General features: G+C 48.2%; 1 protein-coding gene across 1 annotated transcript in view; it reads right to left on the reverse strand.

Moving 5' to 3' along the window:
- MTX1 (metaxin 1) overlaps positions 1-23,438 on the reverse strand; it is a 50,107-nt gene that overhangs the window by 22,762 nt on the left and 3,907 nt on the right. The window contains exons 2-3 of the mRNA XM_069768851.1: positions 17,798-17,867; positions 17,636-17,715 (exon numbers count right to left, since the gene is read on the reverse strand). Coding sequence (XP_069624952.1) covers positions 17,636-17,715; positions 17,798-17,867 — 150 coding nt within the window. The remainder of the gene's footprint in view (positions 1-17,635; positions 17,716-17,797; positions 17,868-23,438) is intronic.

The following is a 23,438-nucleotide window of genomic DNA, read 5'->3' on the forward strand; positions in this document are numbered from 1 at the left end:
GAAACAAATTATATATATATATATTTATATTTAATACAAGTTACAACATGTGTAAACAAGATCCAAATATCAAGCAGAGCCATCAGGCCAATGGGCAGGTGCTGTGTCCCCCAATGAGCGTCTCAGAGAAAGGGATTTTACGGTGAGTACACAAAAATCCCTGTTTCTCCTTCACCTCATTGGGAGACACAGGACCATGGGACATCCAAAAGTTGTCTTTGAGTGGGAAACTGACCCAAGGGAATAAGCCACAAATACCAACTGTCTACAGGCGTGCTACCGCCGCCTGCAGAATTTTTCTGCCCAGACTCGCCTCAGCTGAGGCCCGAGTGTGAACATTTTCAAAACATTACAATGTATGCAGGCTAGACCGGGTTGCAGCCTTGCAAACCTGCTCTGCCGACAACTGGTGCCGAAGGGTCCAAGAGGCGCCTACCGACCTCGTGGAGTGTGCTCTGATCAATGCTGGAATAGGCCTCCCTCTGACATAAGATTCCTGAATCGCTGAACGAATCCACCTGGCTATTGTTGACTTTGAAGCTGCAAAACCCTTCTTGTGACCTTCGGGGAGCACAAACAGCACGTCTGTCTGGCGAAAAGGTGCTGTCCTTGACACATACCTTGAGAGCTCTCACTAGATCCAGAGTGTGGAGGGCCTTTTCCATCCGATGCACTGGTGCCGGACAAAACGAGGGCAAGATAATGTCCTCGTTAATGTGAAAGGAGGAAACGACTTTTGGGAGAAACGGAGGGGCTGGCCTTAGAACCACTTTGTCCCGATGAAAAATCAGAAACAGTGATCGGCAGGAGAGAGCAGCCAACTCCGAAACCCGTCTGATAGACGTTATCGCAACAAGAAAAACAACCTTCCATGAAAGGCAAGTTAATGAGACATTCTGTAGTGGTTCAAAGGGAGATTCCTATAGAACACCTAGGACCAGGTTAAGGTCCCAGGCGTCCAGGGGAGCTCTATAGGGTGGTACCATGTGGGAGACCCCCTGAATGAAAGTCTTCACCTGCAGATTGGATGCAATCCTGTGCTGAAATAGGACGGACAAGGCTGAGATCTGTCCCTTGAGGGAACTTGGCGCTAGACCAAAGTCCAGGCTGGCTTTAAGGAACTCCAAAATGTTAGGAAAGGATAAAAAAAAAAAAAAAAAAAAAAAAAAAAAAAGGAGGAGTGGAGGACGACCGCTGTCTCTGCACCACACAAAAAAGACCTTCTATGTGCGGTGATAGATGTGCGCCGAAGCGGGCTTTCGTGCGCTAATCATCGTGGTAACTACATCCTGGGAGAACCCAGCCTTTGTCAGGACCCAGGATTCAACGGCCAAGCCGTTAAACACATAGCCCCCGAGTTCTGGTGGTATATCGGACCCTGGGAAAGTAGGTCCGGACGATCTGGTAGCCGCCAGTGGACCTCGGCAACTAGCTGTATTAGCTCCGCGTACCATGCCTGACGAGTCCAGTCTGGGAAGCAACAAGTACTGGGACTCCTTCCGATTTGACCTTCCGGAAGCAGCGGCAATGGCGGGGGACACACACACACACGGTAGTCGGAGGAACGGTTTCCACGAAAGGACCAAGGCATTCACGCCGATGGCCTTTGGGTCTCGGGATCGAGCGAAACTCGGGCACCTTGGTGTTCAACCTGGAGGCCATCAGATCCACATCCAGGGTTCCCAACCGATGACAAATCTGCTGAAAAACCTCTGGATGGAGAGACCATTCCCCAAATGAGAGACCCGCTGGCTGAGAAAGAAAAACTGGGCAGCGGACTACGCCTGGTATGAGAACTGCTGAGATCACTGAATGGTTTTTCTCTGCCCAGCGAAGGACGTGTTAAACTTCGAGCACGGTCGCACTGCTGCGGGTGCCCCCCTGGTGATTGATATAAGCCACAGCCGTGGCATTGTCCGACTGAATTCGGTCTGGGCACCCCGTCAGAAGATGATTGAAGTGCCTCAAAGTTCACCGAATCGCTCGTATTTCTAGGAGATTGATAGAAAGGTGTGACTGCAGTGGCAATCAACGCCCCTGAGCCGGGTGGTGATGGAAGACAGCTCCCCAGCCGAGGAGACAGGCGTCAGTAGTGACTACCAGCCAATGGTCCGGGAAGAAGGGTTTCCCCTGAAGGAGGTAGGCGCTCAGCAGCCACCACCTGAGTGCCTGCCTGACCCGCGCGGACAGACGGCATGGGCGGTCGAGAGAAAACGGGATCTTGTCCCAGGTTGCCAGCAGCGCATGCTGCAAGGGGCGGAGGTGAAACTGGGTAAACGGAGCAGCTTTCATTGCCGCCACCAATTTTGCTAGTATCATCATGCCAAATCGGATGGAATGAGGAATTGGCCGACTGAGTGCCTCAACTCCCAGAAGAATGGCAAGGACCTTGTCTCAAGGTAGAGTCACAAACCCTTGGGTGGTGTCCGAGACCATTCCTAAGAAGAAAATTTTCTGAGATGGGACGGAGAAGACTTCCTCAAGTTTATGAGCCGCCCCAGGCTAGACAGTGTATCCAACGTAATGTGGATGCATTCATCGCAGGCCTGAAAAGACAGTCCCCGAGAATGCAGAATGGCCATGATGGCCGCCATGACGTTTGTAAACACCCAGGGAGCGGTAGCCAGTCCGAAGAGTAGGGCTCTAAACTGAAAGTGTAGCCTGTGGATAGCGAAACACAGGAACCTTTGATGAAAGGGAAAAATGGGAATATGAAGATAGGCGTCTTTGAAGTCGATAGATGCCAAGAACTCTCCCCTTTCCATCAAAGAGATAACAGAGCGGAGGGACTCCATCCAGAAACATCTGATTTTGACAAACCTGTTCAGGAGCTTTAGGTCCAATATGGGCCTTACAGTTCTGCCCTTTTTTGGAATCACGAACAGGTTCAAGTAGAACCCCTGGAATCTTTCGTTTTCCGGCACAGGAATGATAACCCCATTGTGCTGCAGAGACCCGATGGCCTGAAAAAAAAAAAAAAAAAGGATCGGGCACGTGCCTCTGCCTTGAGGGTACGAGAAAGAAACTGACGATTTTGGGGGAGGGAACAGAACTCTATTCTGTATCCGTAAGACACCAGATCTCTGACCCATGCGTCGTGAACGACGGTGAGCCAGACATTGCAAAACGAGAGCAGACGACAGCCTACTCTAAAAAAGTGCGGAAAAAGCCTTGAGTTATTTGGATGAAAATCTGTGGGACCTGGATCCCTTAGATTTGGACTGGTTGGGATGGTTCTTCCACAATGGATTGGTTTTGTAAGAGACTTGATGATCTCTGTCCCCCTGAGCGGGGAGGCCCGAGCTAGGATTGGTTGAGGTGGCCCATCTAGGGCTGTGAAAGGGCCAAAACGCATCAAGCTTGTGACGAAAGGGTCCCCTAACCTTCTGTTGGGGGGAGGAAGTTATCTTGGACACCACAGGCGGAAAAAGTAAGCTGGTCTAGCTTCTCACCGAATAACCGGCAGCTATGGTAAGGCAGAGAAGTCAGGGACTTTTTGATGTAGAGTCTGCTTGCCATGTCCTCAGTCACAGAGCTCTCCTAATAGAAATAGCATTTGCGGCCGCAAGTGCTTTGCAGTTAGCCACATCCAAATAGTCCCAGGCCAAAGATAATAAATAGTAAGATCAGCAACCTCTGGTGGCATGTCAGTACCCTGCAAAGCTCTATTTAGAGACTCCGCCCAGGATACCATGGCCTTAGCCACCCAAGCTGCAGTGAAGGAGGAGGAAAGTGCTGAGCCCGACGCCTCGAAAACTGAGCAAGCAAAGCTCTCTATTAGGTGATCTGTAGGATCCTTGATGGATTATCTGTTCGGTAAGGACAACACGGTTTTGGAGACCAAACGCGATACGCGTGGATCCGCTGGGGGAGGGATTCTGCCTAATTTTTGCGAAGATGCAAAGCAAAAGGGTATCTCGCTTCAAGCACCTTCTGGCCTGAAAAACGCTGGTCTGGCCACTCTTTATGCCGCTGCACTATGTCCTCAAACTCGGGGTGACTGTCAAATATCCTATGGGGGCGTTTGGCCCATTTAAATGACATCTTGTGGCCTGTGGCAAGAGTGGGTTCCTCATCAATCTCCAAGGTTTAATTGACAGCCTCAATGAGACTATCAACTGTCTCCTGATAACCAGGCGCATCTAGATTGAAGGGCCCATCAGAATCGTAGTCCGAGTCCTGCTCGCTACCAACCTCTGGTGAGGGGGAGCAAGAGCCAGAGCTCATGGGTGCCGAGGCGCCAGAGGGTCCAGGAGACGCAGTATGGGATCATTTTCTCGCGGCCTGTGCATGCTTTGAGTGAGAGCGGCCCCTGCAGACCGACAGATCCTGCAAGATGGAGGATCTGAGAAAGGCGAGCTGTCTTTACCCCTGCCGGGGGGGCTGAAGGGACTCCATTCCTCTAGCCAGTGATGCCACAGACTGCGCCAGAGGGGACAAAAACTGAACTCGGAAATTATAGGCCAGTAAGCTTAACCTCTACTGTGGGTAAAATCCTGGAGGGCATTCTAAGGGATGCTATACTGGAGAATCTGAAGAGGAATAACCTCATGACCCAGTATCAGCACAAGTTTACTAGGGACCGTTCATGTCAGACTAATTTGATCAGTTTCTATGAAGAGGTAAGTTCCGGATTGGACCAAGGGAACCCAGTGGATGTAGTGTATATGGACTTTTCAAAAGCTTTTGATACGGTGCCACACAAAAGGTTGATACATAAAATGAGAATAATGGGGATAGGGGAAAATATGTGCAAGTGGGTTGAGAGCTGGCTCAGGGATAGGAAACAAAGGGTGTTTATTAATGGAGCACACTCGGACTGGGTAGCGGTTAGCAGTGGTGTACCACAGGGGTCAGTATTGGGCCCTCTTCTTTTTAACATATTTATTAATGACCTTGTAGGGGGCATTCAGAGTAGAATTTCAATATTTGCAGATGACACTAAACTCTGCAGGGTAATCAATACAGAGGAGGACAATTCTATATTACAGGATGATTTATGTAAACTAGAAGCTTGGGCTGATAAATGGCAAATGAGCTTTAATGGGGATAAATGTAAGGTCATGCACTTGGGTAGAAGTAATAAGATGTATAATTATGTGCTTAATTCTAAAACTCTGGGCAAAACCGTCAATGAAAAAGACCTGGGTGTATGGGTGGATGACAAACTCATATTCAGTGGCCAGTGTCAGGCAGCTGCTACAAAGGCAAATAAAATAATGGGATGCATTAAAAGAGGCATAGATGCTCATGAGGAGAACATAATTTTACCTCTATACAAGTCACTAGTTTGACCACACTTAGAATACTGTGCACAGTTCTGGTCTCCAGTGTATAAGAAAGACATAGCTGAACTAGAGTGGGTGCAGAGAAGAGCGACCAAGGTTATTAGAGGACTGGGGGGTCTGCAATACCAAGATAGGTTATTACACTTGGGGCTATTTAGTTTGGAAAAACGAAGACTAAGGGGTGATCTTATTTTAATGTATAAATATATGAGGGGACAGTACAAAGACCTTTCTGATGATCTTTTTAATCATAGACCTGAAACCGGGACAAGGGGGCATCCTCTGCGTTTGGAGGAAAAAAGGTTTAAGCATAATAACAGACTCGGATTCTTTACTGTAAGAGCAGTGAGACTATGGAACTCTCTGCCGTATGATGTTGTAATGAGTGATTCATTACTTAAATTTAAGAGGGGACTGGATACCTTTCTGGAAAAGTATAATGTTACAGGGTACATACACTAGATTCCTTGATAGGGCTTTGATCCAGGGAACTAGTCCGATTGCCTTATGTGGAGTCGGGAAGGAATTTTTTTCCCCAATGTGGAGCTTACTCTTGCCACATGGGTTTTTTTTGCCTTCCTCTGGATCAAAATGTTAGGGCATGTTAGGTTAGGCTATGGGTTGAACTAGATGGACTTATAGTCTTCCTTCAACCTTAATAACTATGTAACTATGTAAGAGACTAGGCCCACTCAGGAGGGCCAGGTACACTGGGATCAGTCGCAACTGAGGGATCACAGGTTTTGCATAATTGCTTATTCTGCGCTTGCGGAAATGCAGTGCGACAGGAGGTGCATGCAGCGAACAATACCGTATGGGCCTTTGTTACCACTATACTTCCCTCCGCCGGTCCCGGGGCTGTCCCTGCCGACGCCGCACTCGCTGCTCCTTCCTCTGCAGTCGTCGCTCCTGCCTCCACTTCTTCCTGGTCTGGTTCCCGGCGCGGGTCTCTTCGGGCGCGTCAGCGCGCCTCCCCTTTGCAGCCTGTCACGCTCCCTGTCTCCTCCCATCCTCTCCTTAGAGATCGGGCGCGCGCACACTCCTCCTCCTTATCCTGGGCTGCGACCTGACCCGGCAGTGTTGGTTGGCCAATGGGGGCTTGGCATCTTGTATTCCAGGCCGCCCTTTCCTTGTGGAGGTGCCTGACTTGAGTTTTACTCTGAGCTCTTACCCTTGTTTCGCTCGTCTTTCCAGGCTCGTCCTGCTGCCTTTGGTTTCACCTCTGATCACAGTCTCTAAACCGGTTCCCTAGCTCCTCGTTCCATTCGCTTCCTTTGCCTCAGCTAACCTTCAGGTTTCTCTGTTCTCCTCAGCCCTGGGCTCCTCTCCCATACGTCCTCCTCTCCTCTCCCTGTCCCGTCCTCATTCCCTCCTATCCTGAGCCGATCCCTGGTCCTGTGTCATGATTTGGTAATTCAGTACCACAATGGACATAGGAGTCAGAGCACATACAGTGACCTGACAATAACCCAAAAACAAAGAACGAGCTCTGAGACGTGGAAACTCTGCTGACCGCAATCCCTAATCCTCTCCAACCACACACTAGAGGCAGCCGTGGATTGCGCCTAACGCTCCCTATGCAACTCGGCACAGCCAGAGAAACTAGCTAGCCTGAAGATAGAAAATAAGCCTACCTTGCCTCAGAGAAATACCCCAAAAGGAAAAGGCAGCCCCCACATATAATGACTGTGAGTTAAGATGAAAAGACAAACGTAGAGATGAAATAGATTTAGCAAAGTGAGGCCCGACTTTCTGAACAGAGCGAGGATAGGAAAGGTAACTTTGCGGTCAACACAAAACCCTACAAACAACCACGCAAAGGGGGGCAAAAAGACCCTCCGTACCGAACTAACGGCACGGAGGTACACCCTCTGCGTCCCAGAGCTTCCAGCAAGCACGAGAAAACAAATAAGCAAGCTGGACAGAAAAAAACAGCAAATAAAAAGCAAAAGCGGAACTTAGCTATGCAGAGCAGCAGGCCATAGAAACGATCCAGGAGGAAACAGGTCCAATACTAGAACATTGACTGGAGGCCAGGATCAAAGCACTAGGTGGAGTTAAATAGAGCAGCACCTAACGACTTCACCACAACACCTGAGGAAGGAAACTCAGAAGCCGCAGTACCACTTTCCTCCACCAACGGAAGCTCACAGAGAATCAGCCGAAGTACCACTTGTGACCACAGGAGGGAGCTCTGCCACAGAATTCACAACAGTACCCCCCCTTGAGGAGGGGTCACCGAACCCTCACCAGAGCCCCCAGGACGACCAGGATGAGCCATATGAAAGGCACGAACAAGATCGGGAGCATGGACATCAGAGGCAAAGACCCAGGAATTATCTTCCTGAGCATAACCCTTCCACTTAACCAGATACTGGAGTTTCCGTCTCGAAACACGAGAATCCAAAATCTTCTCCACAATATACTCCAACTCCCCCTCCACCAAAACCGGGGCAGGAGGATCAACAGATGGAACCATAGGTGCCACGTATCTCCGCAACAATGACCTATGGAATACGTTATGTATGGAAAAAGAATCTGGAAGGGCCAGACGAAAAGACACAGGATTAAGAACCTCAGAAATCCTATACGGACCAATAAAACGAGGTTTAAACTTAGGAGAGGAAACCTTCATAGGAATATGACGAGAAGATAACCAAACCAAATCCCCAACACGAAGTCGGAGACCCACACAGCGTCTGCGATTAGCGAAACGTTGAGCCTTCTCCTGGGACAAGGTCAAATTGTCCACTACATGAGTCCAAATCTGCTGCAACCTGTCCACCACAGTATCCACACCAGGACAGTCCGAAGACTCAACCTGCCCTGAAGAGAAACGAGGATGGAACCCAGAGTTGCAGAAAAACGGCGAAACCAAGGTAGCCGAGCTGGCTCGATTATTAAGGGCGAACTCAGCCAAAGGCAAAAAGGACACCCAGTCATCCTGATCAGCAGAAACAAAGCATCTCAGATATGTTTCCAAGGTCTGATTGGTTCGTTCGGTCTGGCCATTAGTCTGAGGATGGAAAGCCGAGGAAAAAGACAAGTCAATGCCCATCCTAGCACAAAAGGCTCGCCAAAACCTCGAAACAAACTGGGAACCTCTGTCAGAAACGATATTCTCTGGAATGCCATGTAAACGAACCACATGCTGGAAGAACAATGGCACCAAATCAGAGGAGGAAGGTAATTTAGACAAGGGTACCAAATGGACCATCTTAGAGAAGCGATCACAGACCACCCAAATGACTGACATCTTTTGAGAGACGGGAAGATCTGAAATAAAATCCATAGAGATATGTGTCCAAGGCCTCTTCGGGACCGGCAAGGGAAAAAGCAACCCACTGGCACGAGAACAGCAGGGCTTAGCCCGAGCACAAATCCCACAGGACTGCACAAAAGAACGCACATCCCGCGACAGAGATGGCCACCAAAAGGATCTAGCCACTAACTCTCTGGTACCAAAGATTCCAGGATGACCAGCCAACACCGAACAATGAACCTCAGAGATAACTTTATTCGTCCACCTATCAGGGACAAACAGTTTCTCTGCTGGGCAACGATCAGGTTTATTAGCCTGAAATTTTTGCAGCACCCGCCGCAAATCAGGGGAGATGGCAGACACAATTACTCCTTCCTTGAGGATACCCGCCGGCTCAGACAAACCCGGAGAGTTGGGCACAAAACTCCTAGACAGAGCATCCGCCTTCACATTTTTAGAGCCCGGAAGGTACGAAATCACAAAGTCAAAACGGGCAAAAAACAACGACCAACGAGCCTGTCTAGGATTCAACCGCTTGGCAGACTCGAGATAAGTCAAGTTCTTATGATCAGTCAAGACCACCACACGATGCTTAGCTCCTTCAAGCCAATGACGCCACTCCTCGAATGCCCACTTCATGGCCAGCAACTCTCGATTACCCACATCATAATTTCGCTCAGCAGGCGAAAACTTCCTGGAAAAGAAGGCGCATGGTTTCATCACCGAGCAATCAGAACTTCTCTGCGACAAAACAGCCCCTGCTCTAATCTCAGAAGCATCAACCTCGACCTGGAACGGAAGCGAAACATCTGGTTGACACAACACAGGGGCAGAAGAAAAACGACGCTTCAACTCTTGAAAAGCTTCCACAGCAGCAGAAGACCAATTGACCACATCAGCACCCTTCTTGGTTAAATCGGTCAATGGTTTAGCAATACTAGAAAAATTGCAGATGAAGCGACGATAAAAATTAGCAAAGCCCAGAAACTTTTGCAGACTTTTCAGAGATGTCGGCTGAGTCCAATCATGGATGGCTTGGACCTTAACAGGGTCCATCTCGATAGTAGAAGGGGAAAAGATGAACCCCAAAAATGAAACCTTCTGAACACCAAAGAGACACTTTGATCCCTTCACAAACAAAGAATTAGCACACAGGACCTGGAACACCGTTCTGACCTGCTTCACATGAGACTCCCAATCATCCGAAAAGATCAAAATGTCATCCAAGTACACAATCAGGAATTTATCCAGGTACTCTCAGAAGATGTCATGCATAAAGGACTGAAACACTGATGGAGCATTGGCAAGTCCGAATGGCATTACTAGATACTCAAAATGGCCCTCGGGCGTATTAAATGCAGTTTTCCATTCATCGCCTCGCTTAATACGCACAAGATTATACGCACCACGAAGATCTATCTTGGTGAACCAACTAGCCCCCTTAATCTGAGCAAACAAATCAGATAACGGCAAGGGGTACTGAAATTTAACCGTGATCTTATTTAGAAGGCGGTAATCTATACAAGGTCTCAGTGAACCATCCTTCTTGGCTACAAAAAAGAACCCTGCTCCTAATGGCGACGATGACGGGCGAATATGCCCCTTCTCCAAGGACTCCTTCACATAACTCCGCATAGCGGCGTGCTCAGGCACAGATAAATTAAACAGTCGACCTTTTGGGAATTTACTACCAGGAATCAAATCCGATAGCACAATCACAATCCCTATGCGGAGGTAGGGTATCGGACTTGGGCTCATCAAATACACCCCGGTAATCAGACAAGAACTCTGGAACCTCAGAAGGGGTGGATGACGAAATAGTCAGAAATGGGACATCACCATGTACCCCCTGACAACCCCAGCTGGACACAGACATGGATTTCCAATCTAATACTGGATTATGGACTTGTAGCCATGGCAACCCCAACACGACCACATCATGCAGATTATGCAACACCAGAAAGCGAATAACCTCCTGATGTGCAGGAGCCATGCACATGGTCAGCTGGGTCCAGTACTGAGGCTTATTCTTGGCCAAAGGCGTAGCATCAATTCCTCTCAATGGAATAGGACACTGCAAGGGCTCCAAGAAAAACCCACAACGCCTAGCATACTCCAAGTCCATCAAATTCAGGGCAGCGCCTGAATCCACAAATGCCATGACAGAATACGATGACAAGGAGCAGATCAAGGTAACGGACAGAAGAAATTTTGACTGTACCGTACCAATGGTGGCAGACCTAGCGAACCGCTTAGTGCGCTTAGGACAATCAGAGATAGCATGAGTGGAATCACCACAGTAGAAACACAGCCCATTCAGACGTCTGTGTTCTTGCCGTTCAACTCTGGTCAAAGTCCTATCGCACTGCATAGGCTCAGGTTTAAGCTCAGGTAATACCGCCAAATGGTGCACAGATTTACGCTCACGCAAGCGTCGACCGATCTGAATGGCCAAAGACAGACTCATTCAGACCAGCAGGCATAGGAAATCCCACCATGACATCCTTAAGGGCTTCAGAGAGACCTTTTCTGAAAATAGCTGCGAGCGCACCTTCATTCCATTGAGTGAGTACGGACCACTTTCTAAATTTCTGACAATATACCTCCATTTCATCCTGACCCTGACACAGATCCAGCAAATTTTTCTCTGCCTGATCCACTGAATTAGGCTCATTGTACAGCAATCCGAGCGCCAGGAAAAACGCATCAACATTACTCAATGCAGGATCTCCTGGCGCAAGGGAAAATGCCCAGTCTTGAGGGTCGCCACGCAAAAAAGAAATAATAATTCTCACTTGTTGAACTGGGTCACCAGAGGAGCGAGGTTTCAAGGCCAGAAACAGTTTGCAATTATTTTTGAAATTCACAAACTTGGCTCTATCACCATAAAACAAATCAGGAATAGGAATTCTTGGTTCTAACATAGGCTTCTGAACCACCAAATCTTGAATCTTTTGTACATTTATAACGAGATTATCCATTGAAGAGCACAGACCCTGAATGTCCATGTCCACACCTGTGTCCTGAACCACCCAAATGTCTAGGGGAAAAAAAAAGGCAAAACACAGTGCAGAGAAAAAAAAATGGTCTCAGAACTTCTTTTTTCCCTCTATTGAGAATCATTAGTACTTTTGGCCTCCAGTACTGTCATGATTTGGTAATTCAGTGCCACAATAGACATAGGAGTCAGAGCACATACAGTGACCTGACAATAACCCAAAAACAAAGAACGGGCTCTGAGACGTGGAAACTCTGCTGACCGCCATCCCTAATCCTCTCCAACCACACACTAGAGGCAGCCGTGGATTGCGCCTAACGCTCCCTATGCAACTCGGCACAGCCAGAGAAACTAGCTAGCCTGAAGATAGAAAATAAGCCTACCTTGCCTCAGAGAAATACCCCAAAGGAAAAGGCAGCCCCCACATATAATGACTGTGAGTTAAGATGAAAAGACAAACGTAGAGATGAAATAGATTTAGCAAAGTGAGGCCCGACTTTCTGAACAGAGCGAGGATAGGAAAGGTAACTTTGCGGTCAACACAAAACCCTACAAACAACCACGCAAAGGGGGCAAAAAGACCCTCCGTACCGAACTAACGGCACGGAGGTACACCCTCTGCGTCCCAGAGCTTCCAGCAAGCACGAGAAAACAAATAAGCAAGCTGGACAGAAAAAAAAGCAAACAAAAAGCAAAAGCGGAACTTAGCTATGCAGAGCAGCAGGCCATAGAAACGATCCAGGAGGAAACAGGTCCAATACTAGAACATTGACTGGAGGCCAGGATCAAAGCACTAGGTGGAGTTAAATAGAGCAGCACGTAACAACTTCACCACATCACCTGAGGAAGGAAACTCAGAAGCCGCAGTACCACTTTCCTCCACCAACGGAAGCTCACAGAGAGAATCAGCCGAAGTACCACTTGTGACCACAGGAGGGAGCTCTGCCACAGAATTCACAACAGTCCTGGCATCCGTGGTACTTGAGGCCTCCGAGTTTGCTTCCTAACTGTCCCTGTATAGGGGTTGTCTATACTGGATCGCTCACTTGGAGGAGGTTCGGTATCACGGTCCAGTGGGTCCACTCTTGTCCACCACCGTCTCTGGCATAACAGTCGGCCTCTGGCCTAACAGCCTTGTTGGATCTTCTTGACATGCTGTACCTCTGACAAATACCTGGTTTGGGGTGTATACTGCTGGGAGGCGGATATAGTCATAATACTAAGTGTCAGCTCAGCCTATTCTGATATAGTGCTGCAGCGCTTACCCCAAGTCCTGTACCAGTGAGTGTCTTGGATCAGCAGAGATCGAGTGGGATCTGCGGCGCCCCTGTCCAGATTCGAAAGAGGCACCTCTCTGAGAAGCGCCGGGCTGGAGGACGGGGCCACCGGATGTACGCGAGCTAGGGAGAGGAGCCATCGGCATAATACAGGCCGAAGCCGGCGAGAGAAGTTGCAGCGGGCACACGAATGCACCGAATCATGTTACAAGCTGAGAATTTAACTCCTGGCATTTTTATGAAGGAGAGGAAGAACTTGTTGTTTTGCTTGTGCCAAACAGGAGGTTTAATCGCAGATGGCATTGCTGCTTCAATGCAACAGAGAGACACTGCTATTAGAAAATAAAATTCTTCTTACAGCTGTTTGTGGACCCGAGTGTCAGGAAATCGGAAGAATGCCTTGTTGTCCCAATTGCACTTCAGGAACTTTCCACTGCTTTTGATGTTACAAAAAGTGGGTGTTGACAGCCCCACTTTGCCTGAGGAACAAACAGCCTTTCTCCTTCTCACTCTGCCTGTGTGTATCCTATACTCCTCCTCCCCTACTTCAGGAATTTTTAAGGCTATGAGCTGAGAAAGCAGGTCTCCTTAAAGCCCTCATTCCCCCCTCCCGCCTAATACCAGCCAAAAAGGATACAGAAACTGCATGGGACTCTATTAAACTTTTAAGGGTACGTATACTGGTACCGATCCAGGCTAGAGATATAAGGATTATATATTTCGATGTCTATCGAGAGATCTATAGCTCACTGAAATCGCTAGGAGTTAAAGCCAATGAGTTGCAAGGAGCTGATTGCTCCGTAAGCGGGTCATGTATTTATGCCGTGTTTATACTTAAAAGAACCCCCCTGACGTGGTGAACATCCTGATCATGGTGTCGTTTGTATACAAGGTTCATACAGCGAGTTATGTACAGAAATGGTTTGTCATAATTCTAAGAAAGGGGAGGATTCAGCCTCTGAGTGAGGTCACCACAGGGGGAGTGCCTTGGTTTTGGGTTGGAAGATAACTGAGTGGGACATCAGTCTTCAGTGTCTTTTGTCCGGGGTCTAGCTGCGATACAGATGTGTGATGCATCTTGATGTATCCCACGAGCACATGGTCAGCCATGAGATGAAATGATTTGAACAAAATGTGTTTTTTCAACTTTAATCCCGATTTTTTTGTAATTGTACTGTACAGACTATACTTGTCTTCTTTATAATATCTTTTTATAATTCTGTAAACACTGCCTACCTTTTTTGGAGTAAAATATATAAAATTACTAGCTTTGTCTCTCCTTGCTCTATAACGAACTGTCACGTCCTCTGAAGTGAATAACGCTACTAATTTGGGTTGGCTCCAGACCCGTTAATAATTAAGAAATCGGAGGTGATAGTAGCAGCAGGATTTGTCCTGTACGTTTGGGAGGCTTTGTAGCAACTGGCAAAGTTGATAATTATTGTTCCCCACCTGAGTGGGAGTAGTTGTATCGCCCTGGCTGCAGTGTGCCCATTAGCCAGTACAAAGTGAGGCAGCCTTTCTGGCGACTAATTATCCTAGGTGCAGTACCCTGTCTGACATGAGGGTAAGGAGGGTGCCAGAGAGCTGCAAGTTCCAAACTGGAACTGGGAAGTGTGATATAAATAAATCCCCTTCAGAAAGAACTAGGGGCAACCAAACAACCCCGGTTCATGACAAATTGGAGTGAGCGGTGGAGAAGATAAAGATATCCTCCCCATGAACTGTGACACCGAGTCATCATATATAGTGCTGGATGATCAACAGCTTACTAAAGGAAAATAAGTTCTGATTGAGGTAGCAGTTAGGATGAGTGGGCTACAGGTCGGCCAAGAGCAAGAGAACTCATGCCCTGCTAGTGCTGCTGCCGTTTGTTCATCCTCATCAGATGAGGAGTTTGATTTCGACAAGTATTTGGACGACATGGAGCAGGCAAAGCAACAGGGAAAAAGATTCCACTCCCATAGAAAACAGATTGGCCATAATTCAGCAAAATTTTTCACCTGCTCTCAAAGTAGAAGAGTTCAATCGTTCTGACTGTGCATGAGGCAATTCCTTTATACCCTCACATTGTTACCCATGTGGTTAGTGCCCAAGTTAGTGTAGAGAGGTTGTTCTCTAGCCTTAAAATAATTAGGTCACATTTGAGGTCATCTATAAAGGAGGATCTGATGGAGGCGATACTATTTCTCAGAACAATTTCATAGACTGCACAAATGTAATTCAGTACGTTTTGTTGAAAACTCTTTTCCCCACTTACTGCAGAGTGTATAATAAATCTACTATATAATTGTCTAAGGGCCACTTCCGTCTGTCCTTCTGTCACGGATATTCATAGGTCGCGGCCTCTGTCTGTCATGGAAATCCAAGTCGCTGATTGGTTGTGGCTGTTGTGGCGTTTTGCCGCGACCGTTTTGCCGCGACCAATCAGCGACAGGCACAGTCCGGAAGAAAATGGCTGCTCCTTACTCCCCGCAGTCAGTGCCCGGCGCCAGCACACTCCCCTCCAGCCACCGCTCACACAGGGTTAATGCCGGCGGTAACGGACCGCGTTACGCCGCGGGTAACGCACTCCGTAACCGCTGCTATTAACCCTGTGTGTCCCCAACTGTGTCCCAAAAATTTAATCTTAAAAATAATAATAAAAAAAAAAAAAAAAAAAAACACATGCTATTCTCACCCTCCGTAGTCCGCCGACCCGCACGCGTCTGCCGCCATCTTCCATTCCCTGCAATGCATTGCGAAATTACCCAAAAGACTTAGCGGTCTCGCGAGACCGCTAAGTCATCTGGGTAATTTCGCAATGCATCCTCTGAACGGAAGATGGCGGCAGCTGTGCGCGTATTGCAAGAGCTTCGCTGGATCCCAGGTGTGAATATATAACTACTTTTTATTTTATTTTATTTTTTTAACAGGGATACGGTGCCCACACTGCTGTATACTACGTGGCCTGTGTTGTATGTATGTATGTATGTATGTATGTATGTATGTATGTATGTATGTATGTATGTATGTATGTAATCATAGTAACATAGTTAGTAAGGCCGAAAAAACATTTGTCCATCCAGTTCAGCCACATAGTATATAGCACAGGCCACGTAGTATGTCTGCTATATACTACATGGCTCCTATATACTACGTGGCCTGTGCTATATACTATGTGGCTGCTATATACATACATAAATACATATTCTAGAATACCCGATGCGTTAGAATCGGGCCACCATCTAGTTGTAAATATGCCACTATTTTTGCTCTAAAGTTGTATTCCAATAAATATATTATACTAGATGGTGGCCCGATTCAAACGCATCGGGTATTCTAGAATATGTATGTCCACGTCGTATACAGCACAGAGCCACGTAGTATACTGCCCAGCTGCGTATGTAACAGGTTAAAAAATAAAAAAATAAACATATACTCACCTTCCGAGGGCCCCTTGTAGTCCTGTCGCCTGTGTGCGGTGCACACGGCAGCTTCCGGTCCCAGGATTGGTATAAGCGCATGACCTGTGCTGATGTCGCGGTCACATGACCGTGATGTCATGGAAGGTCCTTCTTCCATAGCATCTTTGGAACCGAAACCTGCCGCTTGCACTGCCTAGGACAGGACGCACGTCGGAGGGTGAGAATAACCTTTTTTTTATTATTATTATTATTATTATTTTTAACATTAGATCATTTTACTATTGATGCTGCATATGCAGCATCAATAGTAAAAAAGTTGGTCACACAGGGTTAATAGCTGCGAAACCGGAGTGCGTTACACAGCGCTCCGGTAACGCTGGCATTAACCCTGTGTGAGGGCTGACTGGATGAGGGGAGTATGGAGTGGGCACTGACTGCGGGGAGGAAGGAGCGGCCATTTTGCCACTGGACTGTGGCCGTCGCTGATTGGTCGTGGCAATGGTCGTGGGCGTTTTGCCATGACCAATCAGCAACTTGGATTCCATGACAGACAGAGGCCGCGACCAATGAATATCCATGACAGAAAGACAGACAAAGACGGAAGTGACCCTTAGACAATTATATAGTAGATGTTCTATCTAAATGGCTTGATTATCGTATCATAATAATGATTAAAAGCCTGATGTTACCATTTTACTACAGTAAATTTATCACTTAAACATGAGCCATGTATGAGGGAGTAGGAGTCGTGGAAATTGAGGAGTCGGAGGTTTGGCTTACTGACTCCACAGCCCTGCAAATGACGGAGCCCCATGACCCCCCCCCCCCCCCCCCCATACAGTACAAATGTTCGAGCCCCATGCCTCCCTTCACCCCATACAGTACAAAATGTTGGCACACCATACTTCCCTCCACCCCATATACAGTTGGCACACCATGCTCACCCCCATACAGTACAAACATCAGAGCACCATGCCCACCCCGGCTCCAGACAATACAAATGTCAGAGCACCATGCCCACCCTCGCTCCATACAGTACAAATGGCAGAGCACCATGCCCACCTCCACCCCATACAGTACAAATGGCAGAGCACCATGCCCACCCCCGCTCCATACACTACAAATGGCAGAGCACCATGCCCACCTCCACCCCATACAGTACAAATGGCAGAGCACCATACCACCCTCCACCCCATACAGTACAGATGTTGGAGCCTCCCACCCCCATACAGTACAGATGTTGGCGCTCCCTGCCCTTTCCCCTATACAATGCCGGAGCCCCCTACCTCCATCCAGTATAGATGTCAGAGCCCCCACCACAATACAGTACAGATGTCGGAGCTCCCTGCCCTTTCCCCTATACAGTACAAATGTCAGAACCCCCTCCCGTGTCACCCACTCACCTGCTTCCTCAGATGGGTGATTATTTTGCTGGTCTGAAACACAACTCCATCCTGCAGAGTCTTTAGGGCAGGGAGCCGACCTGGAATTAGAGTTGTAGATGTGAACCGACACATGGAGTGACATGCTACATAAGTTTGTGTGTGTGGGGGGACAGTGGGTACCTGAGGGGCTTCGCCAGGGGTTGGAAATTTTAAGGACCTTGAGGGGAGCTCCCGAAAACTTTGCGTAGGTCTGAAACAAAAAGAAACTATCAGTAAGTGGGTGACGCCAGAGCACTGCCAGGCTGTACGGGGTCACCTGGCAGCGTTCAGCAGGAGCTGTAGTAACAGGTTCCCTGCCAGCCACATGCATTCATAAAGGGAATATTCAGCCGTCATATGGAGAGGTCACCCCATCATCTGCTGCCAGGGTGGAGGATGGAAAATGAACATCAGCGCAGCAGCCTGTATTTACACTGCATATGGTGAGATCACTGTCAACACTGACCACGGAAATCAGCGAAACGGGGGTTGGGGGTGCAGTCCGGGTCACAGTACTGAAGCACCAAACTCCTCCCCCCAACATTCGAGATACACCAGTGAAAGCTGGGTGACACCCAGTACGGTGGACACCACCCCCTCATACTAGTTAACATCCAGTATGGCAGACACCACCCCTCATACTGGCAAAGCTGGGTCACGTCTAGTATGGCACATACTACTCCTCATACTGTGAAAGCTGGGTGACGTCCAGTATGGCAGACACCACTCCTCATAGTGGGTAACATCCAGTATGGCAGTTACAGTCATGGTCAAAAGTATTGACACCCCTGCAATTCTGTCAGATAATTCTCAGTTTCTTCCTGAAAATGATTGCAATCACAAATTCTTTGGTATTATTATCTTCATTTAATTTGTCTTAAATGAAAAAACACAAAAGAGAATGAAGCAAAAAATTGATCATTTTACACAAAATTCCAAAAAATGGGCCGGACAAAAGTATTGGCACCCTCAGCCTAATACTTGGTTGCACAACCTTTAGCCAAAATAACTGCGACCAACCGCTTCCGGTGACCATCAATGAGTTGCTTCCAATGCTCTGCTGGAATTTTAGACCATTCTTCTTTGGCAAACTGCTCTAGGTCCCTGATATTTGAAGGGTGCCTTCTCCAAACTGCCATTTTTAGATCTCTCCACAGGTGTTCTATGGGATTCAGGTTTGGACTCTTTGCTGGCCACCTTAGAAGTCTCCAGTGCTTTCTCTCAAACCATTTTCTAGTGCTTTTTGAAGTGTTTTGGGTCATTGTCCTGCTGGAAGACCCATGACCTCTGACTGAGACCCAGCTTTCTCACACTGGGCCCTACATTATGCTGCAAAATTTGTTGGTAGTCTTCAAACTTCATAATGCCATGCACACGGTCAAGCAGTCCAGTGCCAGAGGCAGCAAAGCAACCCCAAAACATCAGGGAACCTCCACCATGTTTGACTGTAGGGACCGTGTTCTTTTCTTTGAATGCCTCTTTTTTTCTCCTGTAAACTCTATGTTGATGCCTTTGCCCAAAAAGCTCTACTTTTGTCTCATCTGACCAGAGAACATTCTTCCAAAACGTTTTAGGCTTTTTCGGGTAAGTTTTGGCAAACTCCAGCCTGGCTTTTTTATGTCTCGGGGTAAGAAGTGGGGTCTTCCTGGGTCTCCTGCCATACAGTCCCTTTTCATTCAGATGCCGACGGATAGTACGGGTTGACACTGTTGTACCCTCGGACTGCAGGGCAGCTTGAACTTGTTTGGATGTTAGTCGAGGTTCTTTATCCAACATCCGCACAATCTTGCGTTGAAATCTCTTGTCAATTTTTCTTTTCCGTCCACATCTAGGGAGGTTAGCCACAGTCCCATGGGCTTTAAACTTCTTGATGACACTGCGCTCGGTAGACACAGGAACATTCAGGTCTTTGGAGATGGACTTGTAGCCTTGAGATTGCTCATGCTTCCTCACAATTTGGTTTCTCAAGTCCTCAGACAGTTCTTTGGTCTTCTTTCTTTTCTCCATGCTCAATGTGGTACACATAAGGACACAGGACAGAGGTTGAGTCAACTTTAATCCATGTCAACTGGCTGCAAGTGTGATTTAGTGATTGCCAACACCTGTTAGGTGCCACAGGTAAGTTACAGGTGCTGTTAATTACACAAATTAGAGAAGCATCACATGATTTTTCGAACAGTGCCAATACTTTTGTCCACCCCCTTTTTTATGTTTGGTGTGGAATTATATCCAATTTGGCTTTAGGACAATTCTTTGTGTTTTTTCATTAAAGACAAATTAAATGAAGATTATAATACCAAATAATTTGTGATTGCAATCATTTTCAGGAAGAAACTGAGTATTATCTGACAGAATTGCAGGGGTGTCAATACTTTTGGCCATGACTGTACCACCCCTCATACTGGGAAAGCTGGGTGACGACCAATACAATGGACACCATCCCTCATACTGAGTAACATCCAGTATGGCAGTCACCACCCCTCATCCTGGGAAAGCTGGGTGACGACCAGTACGGTGGACACCACACCTCATACTGGGAAAGCTGGGCGACATCCAGTACAATGGACACCATCCATCATACTTGGAAAGCTGGGTGATGTCCAGTACAATGGACACCATCCATCATACTGAGAAAGCTGGGTGATGTCCAGTACAATGGACACCATCCCTAATACTGGGTAACATCCAGTACGGCAGTCACCACCCCTCATCCTGGGAAAGCTGGGTGACATCCAGCAAGGCAGTCACCACCCCTCATACTGGGAAAGTTGGGTGACGTCCAGTACAGTGGACACCACCCCTCACACAGGGTAACATCCAGTATGGCAGTTACCACCCCTCATCCTGGTGAAAGCTGGGTGACATCCAGTACGGCAGTCACCGCCCCTCATACTGGAAAAGCTGGGTGACATTCAGTAGGGCAGACACCACCCCTCATACTGGGAAAGCTGGGTCACGTCTAGCAAGGCAGATACTACTCTTCATGCTGGGAAAGCTGGGTCAAGTCTAGTATGGCACATACTACTCCTCATACAGGAAAAGCTAAGTGACGTCCAGTACAATGGACACCATCCCTCATATTGAGTAACATCCAGTATGGCAGTCACCACTCCTCATCCTGGGAAAGCTGGGTGACGACCAGTACAATGGACACCACTCCTCATACTGGGAAAGCTGGGCGACATCCAGTACAATGGACACCATCCATCATACTGGGAAAGCTGGGTCACGTCCAGTACAATGGACACCATCCATCATACTGGGAAAGCTGGTCGACATCCAGTACAATGTACACCATCCCTAATACTGGGTAACATCTAGTACGGCAGTCACCAGCCCTCATCCTGGGAAAGCTGGGTGACATCCAGTACGACAGTCACCACCGCTCATACTGTGAAAGCTGGGTGACGTCCTGTAGGGCAGAAACCACCGCTCATACTGGGAAAGCTGTGTCACGTCTAGTATGGCAGATACTACTCTTACCGGGAAAGCTGGCTGTCGCCCAGTATGGCAGACACCACCCCTCATACTGGGAAAGCTGGGTGACGTCCAGTATGGCAGACACCACTCCTCATACTGGGTAACATCCAGTATGGCAGTTACCACCCCTCATACTGATAAAGCTGGATGACATCCAGTACAATGGACACCATCCATCATACTGGGAAAGCTGGGTGATGTCCAGTACAATGGACACCATCCCTCATACTGAGTAACATCCAGTACGGCAGTCACCACCCCTCATCCTGAGAAAGCTGGGTGACATCCAGTACAATGGACACCATCCATCATACTGGGAAAGCTGGGTGATGTCCAGTACAATGGACACCATCCCTCATACTGGGAAAGCTGGGTGATGTCCAGTACAATGGACACCATCCCTAATACTGGGTAACATCCAGTACGGCAGTCACCACCCCTCATCCTGGGAAAGCTGGGTGACATCCAGTATGGCAGTCACCGCCCCTCATACTGGAATAGCTGGGTGACATTCAGTAGGGCAGACACCATCCCTCATACTGGGAAAGCTGGGTCAAGTCTAGTATGGCACATACTACTCCTCATACAGGGAAAGCTGGGCGACATCCAGTACAATGGACACATCCATCATACTGGGAAAGCTGGGTCACGTCCAGTACAATGGACACCATCCATCATACTGGGAAAGCTGGCTGACGTCCAGTACAATGGACACCATCCCTAATACTGGGTAACATCCAGTACAGCAGTCACCACCCCTCATACTGGGAAAGCTGGGTGGCATCCAGTAGGGCAAACACCACCCCTCATACTGGGAAAGCTTGGTAACATCCAGTACGACAGTCACCACCGCTCATATTGGGAAAGCCGGGTGACGTCCTGTAGGGCAGAAACCACCCCTCATACTGGGAAAGCTGGGTCACTAGTATGGCAGATACTACTCCTCTTACTGGGAAAGCTGGGTGACATCCAGTAAGGCAGTCACCACCCCTCATACTGGGAAAGTTGGGTGACGTCCAGTACAGTGGACACCACCCCTCACACAGGGTAACATCCAGTATGGCAGTTACCACCCCTCATCCTGGGAAAGCTGGGTGACATCCAGTACGGCAGTCACCGCCCCTCATACTGGAAAAGCTGGGTGACATTCAGTAGGGCAGACACCACCCCTCATACTGGGAAAGCTGGGTCACGTCTAGCAAGGCAGATACTACTCTTCATGCTGGGAAAGCTGGGTCAAGTCTAGTATGGCACATACTACTCCTCATACAGGAAAAGCTAAGTGACGTCCAGTACAATGGACACCATCCCTCATACTGAGTAACATCCAGTATGGCAGTCACCACTCCTCATCCTGGGAAAGCTGGGTGACGACCAGTACAATGGACACCACTCCTCATACTGGGAAAGCTGGGCGACATCCAGTACAATGGACACCATCCATCATACTGGGAAAGCTGGGTCACGTCCAGTACAATGGACACCATCCATCATACTGGGAAAGCTGGTCGACATCCAGTACAATGTACACCATCCCTAATACTGGGTAACATCCAGTACGGCAGTCACCAGCCCTCATCCTGGGAAAGCTGGGAGACATCCAGTACGACAGTCACCACCGCTCATACTGTGAAAGCCGGGTGACGTCCTGTAGGGCAGAAACCACCGCTCATACTGGGAAAGCTGTGTCACGTCTAGTATGGCAGATACTACTCTTACTGGGAAAGCTGGGTGACGCCCAGTATGGCAGACACCACCCCTCATACTAGGAAAGCTGGGTGACGTCCAGTATGGCAGACACCACTCCTCATACTGGGTAACATCCAGTATGGCAGTTACCACCCCTCATACTGAGAAAGCTGGGTGACATCCAGTACAATGGACACCATCCATCATACTGGGAAAGCTGGGTGACATCCAGTACAATGGACACCATCCCTAATACTGGGTAACATCCAGTACGGCAGTCACCACCCCTCATCCTGGGAAAGCTGGGTGACATCCAGTATGGCAGTCACCGCCCCTCATACTGGAATAGCTGGGTGACATTCAGTAGGGCAGACACCATCCCTCATACTGGGAAAGCTGGGTCACGTCTAGTATGGCAGATACTACTCTTACTGGGAAAGCTGGGTGACGCCCAGTATGGCAGACACCACCCCTCATACTAGGAAAGCTGGGTGACGTCCAGTATGGCAGACACCACTCCTCATACTGGGTAACATCCAGTATGGCAGTTACTACCCCTCATACTGAGAAAGCTGGGTGACATCCAGTACAATGGACACCATCCATCATACTG

The sequence above is a fragment of the Ranitomeya imitator genome, chromosome 1 (assembly GCF_032444005.1).
Source record: "Ranitomeya imitator isolate aRanImi1 chromosome 1, aRanImi1.pri, whole genome shotgun sequence".
In the NCBI taxonomy this organism is placed as follows: domain Eukaryota; kingdom Metazoa; phylum Chordata; class Amphibia; order Anura; family Dendrobatidae; genus Ranitomeya; species Ranitomeya imitator.